The following is a 12,980-nucleotide window of genomic DNA, read 5'->3' as shown; positions in this document are numbered from 1 at the left end:
AGCCTGTCTGCGTAAAATTAAAGACACAAATATGCCTATAGATATATCAAAACCTTATTTTTACAGTATTCTCATCATGAAAGCATCACTATTGCTACCATTTGGTGTTAATTTTTACCAAAAGGCTGTTTATTATTTCTTGTTCGTTATTTTGCGTATGCTAACTATTTTGTCAGGCATAGGAACTCTGATTCTCATAATCATTATATTGAAAAGTAAGTACCTTAAATTGGTTCGAATATTTTTTATAAACAATTTTTAAAACCGTAACTTTCTTTTCTAAAAGTTTTTCTTTCTCCAAATTTATTATTATCCTCTTCCAAATCCATTTCTTTCATTTTTTCGTTTTACTATTGTCATCCATCTCTGTAATGTAATTATATTTGCCTTATTAGCTTTTATTTAGTTTTATTAGCCTCTTCTCAAAATATGTCCAAACTATTTTCTCTTTCTGCTACTTTGTTTTCATTATTATACCTACTTCTTTCTACCAATTCTTAGGTTTTTTTTCCTGTCATCATTTTATATTTGGTTTCATAGTTATTTGCACTTGCATACCACTTCTAGCTTTTGATTTTCTATATATTGTGTTTATGTTTCTCTCATATTTATTTCCGTTGTTTATTTTCAGTTTTAATCTTCGCCCCTCTGGTATACATTCTTCTAAAAGTTTTTCCAACTAAAGTATATTCATTATTTTCTTTTGTATTTTAAGTTGTTTGTGTTAAGTTTTCACATCTTAATCCTAGTGTATATTTCTATTTATCTTCCTAGTCCTAGTAATTATTCTATGCAAATATTGAAAGCACGACTTGTTGTTTCACTCTTTTGTTAATTATATATTCTATTATTGGACTATTTAGTTTGGATCACCAAGTGGTTATTTGTTGGTCTTTTTAGCCTTACTCACATACCCATCCCCTATAATGCCTGAATTCTTCCTAATTTCTGTTTTTATATAAGTTCTGACAGAAATTTCTCTTCTTTCCATATTTTATTTACGAGTGTCCAGTTTTATGCTTCATACATGGTTTTCTTTATTATATTTTATTCCTCTACCTGTTCAAGGATCAAAATTTTTAGCAAAATTTTCAAAAATCAGGAGCTGGCATGTATTTTGATCAGCGATATTTATTAGTGATAATACCAAGTAATAATACCTGTTGAATAACCTATTCAGACGCTAGCCATGGAACGCCCAATTAAATTATATTTATAAAATTGTATTTTCTACATCATTACTCTGTTTGATTTGAAAAAATGTACTGCTGAATACCATTAAATACTTTTAGACAAATATAGTGACACTGTTTCGTGTTTTAAAAATAGTGGCTTTCATGTTGATAACAATAAAGGTTGCGAAAATCATGCCATGTCTGAATATGGGAAAAATTTGTCGAAAATCATCGAAAGTATTTTGATTAATATATATTTTACCAACACCTTTCTACAGTAAAAATGTTCAGGATAAATGTTAGCACCTTGTAGTATATTGAAAAATATGTTATTTGAATATGTTTTAGATAATGCTGATATGGATATCAGTGAATCTTTGGCTGATATATTGGGTTTAGCTGGTTGCAACTTCATGGGTATTGCTTTCTTTTATTATCAAAACGATTGGACGGATCTAGTTAAGGAGGTGTTAAATTTTGAATACTTTGGAGTACCTCCTTCCTATAAGAGAACTGTTAAGAAAATGTTTCTGATGTCAACTGCTTTGTACGCTTATACTTCACCGTGTACAGTCTGGTACAGTTTAACGAATTATTTAATGTACGACGAATGCGAAGCAGACAATATTCGAACTGGTATGAATGTAGCATGTGGCTTATTAAATCCTACTTGGTTGCCGCTTGAGAGGTTAACCAACAGACAGTTTTGGATATTTTTCGTTCTTCAGTTTATTGGTATTATGGCCTACGTACCATCAAGTTTAGCTCTCTGCATGTTTATTTGGGAAACAGTTGAATTAGTCGTTTGTAAAGTAGATCATCTCAATATTTTGTTCGAAAATATGTTTGAGAGTGATCGCAGTCAGATATGTAGCAGAAATCTCAAATATTGTTTGAAATACCATCAAAATACCCTTAGGTAAAATATTTTAGGGCCATTAAATCTTGATAAAGAGTGTCTCTGAAATACAAGTTCGCTTTCATTTCTCCTATTGTCAGTGACCTGTCAAATATTCTCTGCGCTTTCCTTTGAATATTGATGAGTGCTTTTGTTGGGAAAAAAGTATGATTACGATCATTTTTAACACCCGTTAAGTTTTTGTCTTCGTTAGCCCTTTGACTTTTTATATTTTTTTATTATTTAATTAATATATTGTTACTAGTCGTCTCCGTCTAACCTACAATTTGTTTTTATGCTAACTTAAATCTAGGTATATAACCAGGAGGACCCATCGGCCCTAATTCGGTCTCTGGTAAAATAATATTTATACATGTCACTGCTGAATTTCTTGATATACGCACCTCACTAAACAACACTACACAAGATCAGATGGTTTGATCCTTTTGAGTCTGTGTCCTGTTCCAAAAGTTGCAATATTTCAATATTTGTATGAGAATGGAGTCTTTCCTCATGCCTCCTTACAATTCTCTTGATTTCTTGACTGACTGTGGGTATCTGAAGGTCTCGATGTAGGTAATCAGTCCTATAGTATTTGGGTGCACCCACAATACCTCTCAGGACTTTGTTCTGAAAAATGTGTATTTTATTTATGTTACTCTTTGCAGAACATCCCCATAATTGAACTCCGTATGTCCATATAGGTTTCAATATTTGCTTACATAATAGCAATTTATTATGTACTGATAATTGTGATTTTTTTCTAATTAGCCAGTACATTTTCCTATATTTCAATTCCAGTTCTTTTCTTTTCTTCTTTATATATTCCTTCCAGCGACATTTTGCATCGAGATTCATTCCCAGATATTTAGCGTTGTTGCTATATGGAATGATAGTGTTATTTAATGTTATTGGTGCTTGTACGGTCTGTTTATAGGTGAACTGCACATGTACAGATTTACTTTCTTTAATTCTTGTTTTCCAAGCTTGTGTCCAATTATTTATATTGTCACTTGCCTGTTGTAATTTTCAAATAATTTTCCTTTTTTTGATTGTATCTTGGAGGACAATAAATTGCGGCTATTGTATCCTTGTATCTGCTTGATTTAATAGTTACTGCTGTTACCTGATTTTCTGCTGTACTTAGCCCAGGTTCTTGATGGTGGGAAATGTTCTTTTTTATTATTATTGCACTTCCTCCTCTTGCGGTGTTAGCTGGATGTATGGTATGATAGAATGTATATCCTCTAAATTTTATAAAGGATTCTTTTGTTAAATGGTTTTCGGATATTAGGCAAAATATCTATTTTTTGCATATCTAGGAATACTTGTAGGGTAGCGTGATTCCATTAGCATTCCAAATTGCTATTCGGATATCTTTATTTGCCATTTCGGGTTTTTGGGGCCACAGGCCTAATGTTTTTCATCTCTAGTTTTTAAATCCTTTCGGAAAATTTTTTCTTGTCTGTCCAGCTTTCCTATTAGTTTAAGGACTTTTTATATGATTAGAAAAAAAAGATAACAATTTGATGATAGTCAAAATTTAATGAATATATTTTTATTTGATATTAACAGACAATATATACAAAAAAAAGTATTAATAATGATTTTATTGCACAGTAACAAAAGAACAATGTTAAGATTAGAACAATGTTAAGGTGAAATAAAACACATTGTCTGTTCAAAGTTTTTTTGCACAACGTCATCGAAATGTTTAATTTGTTCAGAATCAGACAATATTTTCCTTCTTATTTTATTCTAGTTAAAAAGAGAAACAAAGCTGTCTGATTAGTTTGAACACACAGTTGTCAGACGTATGCAAAATTCTTGAGAGCAATAGTGATCAGAGGTTATAACTTGAACCTATAAACTATTGTGACTGCATAATTAACTGTTGCTTTCAGATGTACTATAAGGTTAATATAAATTATGTTCGATAACATTTTGATTCAATTGTTCAATTCAATTTTATTTAGATTAGAATTTTTTTTATATCAAAACCCAACTGAACTAAAACTCATTAGAGTTGATGAGGCAACATTGCGACGTTTTTATGTCACAAATTTAGATGACGTATATACAAAATAACTTTGAATAGACTATATCTATATTGGCCACTTTTTAAAATAGGCATCTTAGTGGAAAAAGACAGAAGTAACTTATAGAAATTGCACTTTTCTCGCTTTAGTTTTAGCAAACTTGTTAATAAGATTATAGAAATGATAACAAGATTTTTTAAGCGCTCTTAGCACTCAACACTAGCTACAGCTACAATAGTGACTGATATTTCAACTGTAGCTGCAGAAATTGATATATTTAAAAATGTATCTAGTACAACAGTAATATTTTGGATTATAATAATTATAATAATATGATTGAGTGTTTCTACGACAGACGACTATCGTTAGATTATTATTTGTACATTTTAAATACGAACTTATTTCTGAGACACCCTGTTTATTAATAATTTAGAAATAGTGAAACTAACAATATTTTTGATTGAAGAATTGCACAAAAACTAAGTTACTTAATAAAGTGGACCACAGGATCATTTTATTTCACCTCAGCTTTGGTAATTGCCGCTTTGGGTAATCAAGCCATTAAGGAAACGGTACCAAAAGCTATGTTTTATTGTGCTGGTTACTTGTTCGCCACGTTCACACTTTGTCATGCCGGGCAACTATTAGCTGATGAGGTAAACACACTCATGGACGCCATTTTGTCTACCTAACTAGACCTATTTCTTATTTTAGACAGAAAGTTTGAATAATGCAATATATAACAGTAACTGGTACAAACAAGATGTGAAATTAAGAAAGGACATGGTGTTTATCTCGATGAGATGTCAGAAACCCGTCAGATCTTATACAGTACCAACTGGTGAATATAATTACTTAGCTTATACAGTGGTAAATATTTCTAAAATATTTATCGTATAATTGATTATTATTTCTTAACATTTCAGTTAGTTAAAACAGCTTATTCTTATATTACTCTGCTAAATCAGATTTAAATAATATATTCAACTTTGAATATGATATCAAGAAATCGGTAAAACTGCTTCATTAATACGTATGCTGTAGATTAGATAAAGCATCTGATAAAAATACATTTGTTTTATTTGTTAATGATTAAGACGGTTTTAATGATTTAAACGGTTCTCTTTCTACAGCTATAGTCATGCCCGGATGTAATGTACGCGTGTATGACTGCTTATAGTCATAATTATCTATAAGCAAGTATGTAAAACAGTCAAGAAATATAAGCTAGTAACCAGGTAAGAGTCAAGGTAGTATGTCTTCTAGGATGATCATCATTTAGTTGCTCCTCAGTCTTCAGTATGACACCTTCTAGAGTCATATATGCTCGCAGTGCTAACAATTTGTGAAATTACGAATGGTTTTGGGATATTGAACATTTCCTTTAAGAACTTCATCGAATTTATATTACACATTATTCGTGTAATTCATATTCTTCAAATTTTCATATTATACAAAAAAATAGAGATCAGGGTAAAAAGTATGGAAAAAAGAAATAACAAATATTTTCTTAAATATTATATTTTAATTTAAAATTATTACTAATAGTTTTATTTTAGTGTTTAATAAATTTACGTAGAAGTTGAAGGGAAAAACATTTGTAAAACTTTTATCATACTTCAGATAACATCTTTTACAAGCTTTTATTATATATTTTTTAAAAAACAATCTCTTATAAAGCAGTGTAATTTATTGCATTCAACAATGACTTACTGTTCTATAAATAAATTAAGATTCTTTCAAGGACCACATATCTTATTATCTTAAGATAAAATATATACTTTTCTAACCAAGTAAACAGTTAATTCTTTTTAACTAATTTAGAACTTTAATCACTTAGTACCTTAATACTCAGAAGGCGACTCAGAAATCATACAAACCAAACCCATTATGAGAAATGAGAAATGCTGTTGGTACCAGTTATTGGAGAAAATAAAAGTACCCTTATAATAATCATTTGCATAGATATATAGATTTTTCGATTCAATATGTGATACCAATAGCGTCCGAATTTTAACATAGGCCCTTGTATACAATTTAGAAGGATCGCATTTATATTGTTTCCCTTGTTGTCAATAAAAAAACATATACTTGAAAAAGAACGACCAAAGAACCACCCACACCAGGCATCACTCAAAAAACAAACGAAACACGATGTCAGGCCGATTTGATTTCGACAATAACAAAACGACACACCTGTAGCAATATTTTTTAATCATTGTTCTTCCCTGGATTTTCGTTGAGAATGGCACTACTTATGCAGGAGCACCTCACCTGTTTTTTAATAACAAATTAATTTTTAATAACAAAACAATTTATTTCGTGGAATACTGCCTCCTGTAAATTGATTTGCATGTTTTTAAGATATAAGTGTAATCTATTTTCATTTTTAGTAATCATGTTAAGGACTCAGATGATCAGGATGAAGATCTTTAATTAAAAATATTTTTTATAACACATTACTCTTTTTTTTTTGAAAATATACTTAATAAATCTGCCGTATAAACTGGTAGCATATTCAATATTATATATATGTTTTGTCAATTTTTAGTGATGATGGTCAAATAGCGGTATATACGTTTTTGCTTAACAGATACCTCTATCTAGCATAGAAATATTAAAAAGATTTAGAAGTTAACTTATAGACGATGCCAAATTATCAAAAATTAAATGGATAAAAAAGGATAGGGCTGACGCGTGATCGTTTTTTGGAACCATGATCTTCATATTCGAATTAGAACCCACCACAGTTACGAAAATTTATATTACTACCTCTATAACAAATCAGTAAAATTAAGTAAACTTTCAAGTTATCGGAGAAAATAAAATACCCTTATAATAATCATTTTATTAATTAATATTTGTCTAATACATGGTTATAGCAGCGTCAATTATCGATGTATAGATATTCCAATTCAATATATGATACCAATAGCGTTCGAAATTTAACATAGGTCCCTGTATACAATTTAGAATGATCGAGTTTCCATTGTTTCGCTTGTTGTCAATAAAAGAACACATATTTGAAAAAGAAGGTGACGACAAAAGAGACGAGGAATAACTCAATCATCGATAGGCTTTCTTCTTCTTCTTCTTCTTCTTCCTCTTCTTACTGTTGCGGGTCTCGGTCGTTCCGATCTCGTAGCTATGAGTCGCGAAGGCCTGGCTGTGACCAAATGTATCCGGTGTTGGTCATAGAACAGAAGGCGTTGTAGTACCTGCCTGGTGACCTACAGAACGACCACTCCGGACATTTGCATCTAAATAGGCTCTGGAATTCTTCCTTGCAGATTTCGTTCCACCAACAGGTCCTCTAGAACAAGAGATTGGATTTATTATTTCACTGTTAACGCTAATGTCGGTTCAGCGCGGGATATTAATAGGATAAGACGTTGTCGTTCTGTCGCTGTTTAAACACTTTGCGAGGTCCTTAAAATAGTACTGTTTTTATCAAACAAAATTAGGATTAAACAGTGTAACAATATACTTTATTTATAGGATATACACTTAATTTGATGTTAACCATTTGATTCATAGTTTGTAATATATGACTTGTAAAGTACCAGGGCTAGTTTACTTCGATCAAGAATTTCGACTATGGGCTGTTACTGTGGTCCTAAATATGGGCTAGCCTATATTCAGATACTACTAATTAAAGGGGCTAGACATCTGTTTGTATTGTTGGTTTGTTTGACTTTTTCAGAATGGAACCGACAAAATTAAAATAATCATGAAAACTTGGGATGCAGAACAAAGGGTTAAAGCCGTAACAATGATTCGCGAGAAGAAAATTGGTACCTTACACAAAACCTAGAAACGGTTTTACAATGCGTAAGATTGAAAATTGAACTAACTTCAGAAAAACCGGCCGCCATAACATTAGGGAGAAAAACAGGGTTAGGTACACAGTTGAAAAATGTTTTAGTGGAATATCTTTTGACGGTGCAAAGTAAGTTTTATAGATTGGCAAGGGCTGATCCTCACAGAATGTCATATATGTTGACAGAACGTAACAACTTACAAACGTCACTTAAAAGAATGTCATTTGCAAGAAAAATTTTTTTTTCAACTTTTGGACGAGATGTACGAAGAAAATAAAGGAAAAGAAGAGAAAAAAAAGGCTAGAAATTAAAAAAAAAACAACGATGAACCGATAGACAGTGAAGGTGAAGAGGAATTTGATTCAGACACTGAGCGAGAGGCCATAATAGGAAAAGAAGTCCTGAGTTGACATAATAATCAAGAATGTTTTGATGGTGTTGCAAAAAAATACTGTCAAGCCATTCATTTATCACGTAAGACGACTTTTGTCAATTTTTTAGTCCTCTCTTTCCCTGTATAAGAAAAAATTAGAATAAGTCGACCCCTCCCCCAGGTTTCTTATTTACTAATGTTTTATAATTCTATCATATATATTTATGTAAGAAAATAAAAAAAGACATAGTTGACGTAGATCTCCCCAAATCGTCTTACATATTAAATAAATGACCCCAATGTCAACTATATTAAGTGTAACTAGCCATTTTGAACAGAAAAAATATTTTTAACAAAAATTCAACCTCCTTTAAAAAAACAATAATGCTGTTTGCTTTTTGTGTTAGATATTTACTCAATAAATTACTCAATTATTTTATTAAGTATTAGAGTGGATAGCCCAATCAAAAGTGCAGTCCGTATGAGGACAAATAGGAATATAGAACGAATGATTGAAAATAAAGAGAGCTTCAGGCCCCGGGGTCCGCTACCTAGTCTAGGTGATTTTACAAATATTCCAACCAAACTAGAAAAAATGTTGCTGTGCACGCTGGGCGTAGAAACCGCGACCCCTGCGTGTAAGCTTAACACTGAAAGCGTCACACCGTAGAAACAGTTGCCTGCTATTTTTTTACGACGTCTCATATGATATGATTAATGCTTAAAAAGCAAACTGAATGAACTTTTACACTGAACTATTTCTGAGTTTTCGTCACGTCAGTTCAGCAATAATATTATATACAAAATATACAAATATCTGGTTATTTTTGGTAAAAAAATATGTGAAAACTTTGTACGTGCCTTTGAAATATATATATATATATATATATATACAGCTGAATATAGAACCTCCTCCTTCTTTGAAACCGGTTAATAAAGACAAGCAATCATCTCATCAATTTTAAATAATATTTTCAGCAAATTTTACACTACTTTTAAAAGACCCAAAGAATTATGGTTTAACTGACGAATCAGTTTACAAGATGTGGAAAATATTATTCGAATATTCATGAGAGATGGTTAGTAAGCAGATTATTGGATGAAAATTACATTGATAATTAAAACCCATGAATGGCCAAGAAGAAACACTTTTAAATTAATGTTCTGTTGGCTGCTATTAAAATCACTTGTTAACAATACGGAAAGAGACTCATACTCTTAATCTGGTATCAAGAAGAGATGGGGTAGAGGACTGTCAATCAATCAACGTAATAGATTTCAAAATCATTATCTTACACAACAAAGCTTGGCCACACCTTACATTAGATATAAAACATGCTTTATTGCAATTTGAATGAAATATATTGGACTAACCAGTACACCCATCATATTTGGTTCAGTTCTGAAGAAAACGAAACGAATACAATCATTTTGAAAAATGCGAAAAAAGCTAAAAACGAAAATACTTTTTCCTCAACTTATTATGTGAACCAACACTGTAAGAACAGAGTAATAATTGAGGCATTAATTATTAATATATTAATTCTACAGATAATTAAAATGATTTTACAATTCAAAAAATTCATTGTCTTAATAAATCTCATTTGAATATCCCAAGAAAACCAGAAATGTGGAATTATTGAGGAATGTTGATGAAACATATTGAACAGTTGAATAAAACCAAAACCAAATCCCGTAGTAAGATAATTCCTAACGCTTAAAATATTTAATAATTAACCTATTTAAATCATTAAGCACAATTATCAAAAACTAAAACTATTTTCTAACTAACCTCAGTTAAATAACCGTGGACAGAACTATCGGTGCTCCTTTTCAGTATAAGACCAGCTCTGGCACAACTCGACCAAAGGACCACCCACACCAGGCAACACTGAAAAAACAAACGAAACGCGATGTTAGGCCGATTTGATTTCGACAATAACAAAACGACACACCTGTAGCAATAGTTTAATCATTGTTTTCCCCTGGATTTTCTTCGAGGGTGGCACTACTTAAGCAGGAGCACCTTACCAGTTTTCCTTCTAGACTGAATCAACAAAGTGTACCGTCTGGTATAAAGAACGCTAATTTATGATTTTTTAAAATAAATTCCTCGATAAATATTGTTTAAAATTTTGAGTAAACAATTTTTTAACTGTATAACAATAATAATAAGTTTAACAAAATGTTCGTTAAAAATTTAATAACATAGTATAAAATTTCAAATAAATATGGAATACAGACAATAACTTAAAACAAAAGAAAATTAATTATATTTTTAATAACAAAACAAATTTTGATTTTGTGGAATACGGTTTCCTCTATATTGATTTCCGCGTATTTCGGATTCAAGCGTCATCTAGCCTTCATTTTTGGTGATTGTTTTGAGGGCTAAAGGAATTTTTATTATTTTGTGCGAATATATTAGTCCCAAAAAATCTAGATATTCAATTAAAAATCACATTTTTTATTAAACCTTATTCATTTTTATTGGGAAAATATACGAATTAAATCTGCCTTACAAACGGACAGGATGGTTAGTATTAGATATCTGTTTTGTCAATTATTAGTGATTATGATTAGATGGCGGTATATTCGTTTTAGCTTAACTTCAGGAGAAATATTAAAACGATTTATAAACTTGTAGATGATGCCAACTTATCAAACATAAAATGGATAATAAAGGGTAGAGATACTACAAATTAAAGGATACTAGAACACATGATCATTTTTTGATATCATTATCATATCATCTTCATATTCGTCCCTTCAAATCCATTCCCTAACTTTCGGGTTGAACGAGTTTAAATCTCCTAATACAAATATGCTAAAATGTTTAGCACTTATAACGTGATGAATACTTGAGAAATTATCATTCACTCTTTCCTTTCCTAACTGTTCTTCGTAGAAGCACCAAAACTCACACAAAATAACTCGAAAGAACAAAAAATTACTGATAAATCACAATTTTTTTTAAATCCAGCGGATTCTCATTGATAAATACAATAAAACAAATATTCAGTGTTCAAATCAGTTAAAATCAGTGTTTGATAAAAGTTTCGATAATCAGTAAATTTCGCTTTTATTTTGGTGTTAAAGTAGTAAAACAAGCAGAACTTTGTACTGAATTCGTTCACCTTTTATTGGACCAACACAAGTCACTTATAATCTGCGTCTTTGGTCTTTGGATCTTGTCAGAAATTATATGTAATAAATTATTGTTTGTACTTCATGCACAAAAGCTTGTTTCATTTCAAATTAACTTAAATTCAACTCAGTACTTAAGAAAAATATATGAAGGGGAATAATTGTATAACAATTCGATAAAATACTTTTAAAAATGTATCATATTAGGGGCTTGCATGTATTCTAATAGTGTTTTGCTTCATATCATTGAGATCATATCATTATCTGCAATTATTCTATCAGTGCAAGTACAACAGAACAGTAGTAATAAATTAATTTGTAAATTAAGATTATACTAAGCAATATGTAAATAATACAAAGAAAATGCAACACTTTCCCATCTTTCTGGAAACATGTCGATATCCTGTCGAAAGAACGAAATTAGTGGGTCAGCGATCCAATACTCGATTGATATTTCTCACTGTATGTAAATGTATGAAAACAAGTGATTCGTCAACTGCTAATCTTCATGAAAGTTCTTTGGAAGTTTAAGCTGAGCTTTCGTCCAATAAGTCTTGCAGTTCATTCTTTATTACTTCTGAATAGAAAAATGACATATCCAGATGAATCACAATAAATAAGTGCTTATTGATTTCAAGAACAAAATAGTCAAACATAAATTAGTGTATATAATCAACAAGCAGTATGTAAATACAGCTAAATATCTTCGCGTGACGCTTGATGTTAAACTTAGGTGAAACCCGCATGTTAAGAAAAAATCTGAAGGACGCAATTTGAAGTCTCCTATTACCAACTATGGCTTTATCTGAACTGGGCCTAAAGTTTAACGTGGTCTCCGAACCACGATCCTCGGCATTAAGCCTACCGACTAGCTTTAGAAATCATCCCAGAAGACATCCAGTCTTACTCAGCCCGGTTACTGGCGTGACTGGGATCATTTTCCTTGTCGGATTTTACACTCTTGCCTAGAATATTCACAAGTTTTAAACAACCACAAACATAAATTTACGACCATGCCCCAGCAGAATTCGAACCCGCGGCTATCGCAACAGTAGGAGGACCGTCCCATCGCCTTTACCACTGCGCCACCAAGCCGGCTTCACTGAAAATTAAAACATAATCAAACTTAGATTTTTAACACAAAAAAAACATTTTAATATAAAATATGTACATAATAGTGGTTTAACTAAACTTTAACTTTACAACGTTAACTTCAGTAATAACTAAATAAAAATAAACAAAAAAACGTATTTGACCTATCGTTTTAACACGTGTTTTATTTTCTACTATATACACATAATTTAGCTTAATACCTAGCTAAACCTATTTATCTATTTACAATATTATTAGATTTGTTTTGTTCGTAATTTAATTTTGTGTATATGCATAGAGAAATAGATATTTAACTTCATAGGAAATTTTGGCGAAATGTTTCGCGACATCCAACATGTAGATACTACGTTTAACTACGTTTAACATATTACTTGTTTTATTCGTTATGCTAAGAGCCGCGACGGAATCTAATTG

General features: G+C 31.0%; 2 protein-coding genes across 3 annotated transcripts; one reads left to right on the top strand and one right to left on the bottom strand.

Annotated features, from left to right (window-relative positions):
- LOC143196702 (putative odorant receptor 85d) lies at window positions 1-5,180 on the top strand. Of its 2 annotated transcripts, none has more exons than XM_076404588.1 (5): window positions 1-215; window positions 1,524-2,094; window positions 4,579-4,768; window positions 4,827-4,979; window positions 5,039-5,180. In XM_076404588.1, the coding sequence occupies exons 1-5, from the start codon at window positions 32-34 to the stop codon at window positions 5,084-5,086; spliced, it is 1,146 nt and encodes a 381-aa protein (XP_076260703.1). In that variant the 5' UTR covers window positions 1-31; the 3' UTR covers window positions 5,087-5,180. The 2 variants fall into 2 exon arrangements, with proteins under 2 accessions (XP_076260703.1, XP_076260702.1); XM_076404587.1 differs by having other exon boundaries at window positions 4,827-4,982.
- A 1,836-nt stretch (window positions 5,181-7,016) lies between these two features.
- On the bottom strand, window positions 7,017-10,407 carry LOC143195224 (uncharacterized). Its single transcript, XM_076402209.1, has 3 exons — window positions 10,262-10,407; window positions 10,099-10,197; window positions 7,017-7,425 (listed from the first exon to the last, which is right to left on the bottom strand). Exons 1-3 carry the CDS (start codon window positions 10,280-10,282, stop codon window positions 7,258-7,260), a joined length of 288 nt encoding a protein of 95 aa, XP_076258324.1. The 5' UTR covers window positions 10,283-10,407; the 3' UTR covers window positions 7,017-7,257.
- Between the last annotated feature and the right edge of the window lie 2,573 nt (window positions 10,408-12,980).

The sequence above is a fragment of the Rhynchophorus ferrugineus genome, unplaced genomic scaffold, assembly GCF_030347505.1.
Source record: "Rhynchophorus ferrugineus isolate W39M unplaced genomic scaffold, kcgeb_rfMv2 rfM4, whole genome shotgun sequence".
Lineage (NCBI taxonomy): Eukaryota > Metazoa > Arthropoda > Insecta > Coleoptera > Curculionidae > Rhynchophorus > Rhynchophorus ferrugineus.
This window is presented reverse-complemented; position numbering and strand designations above follow the sequence as displayed.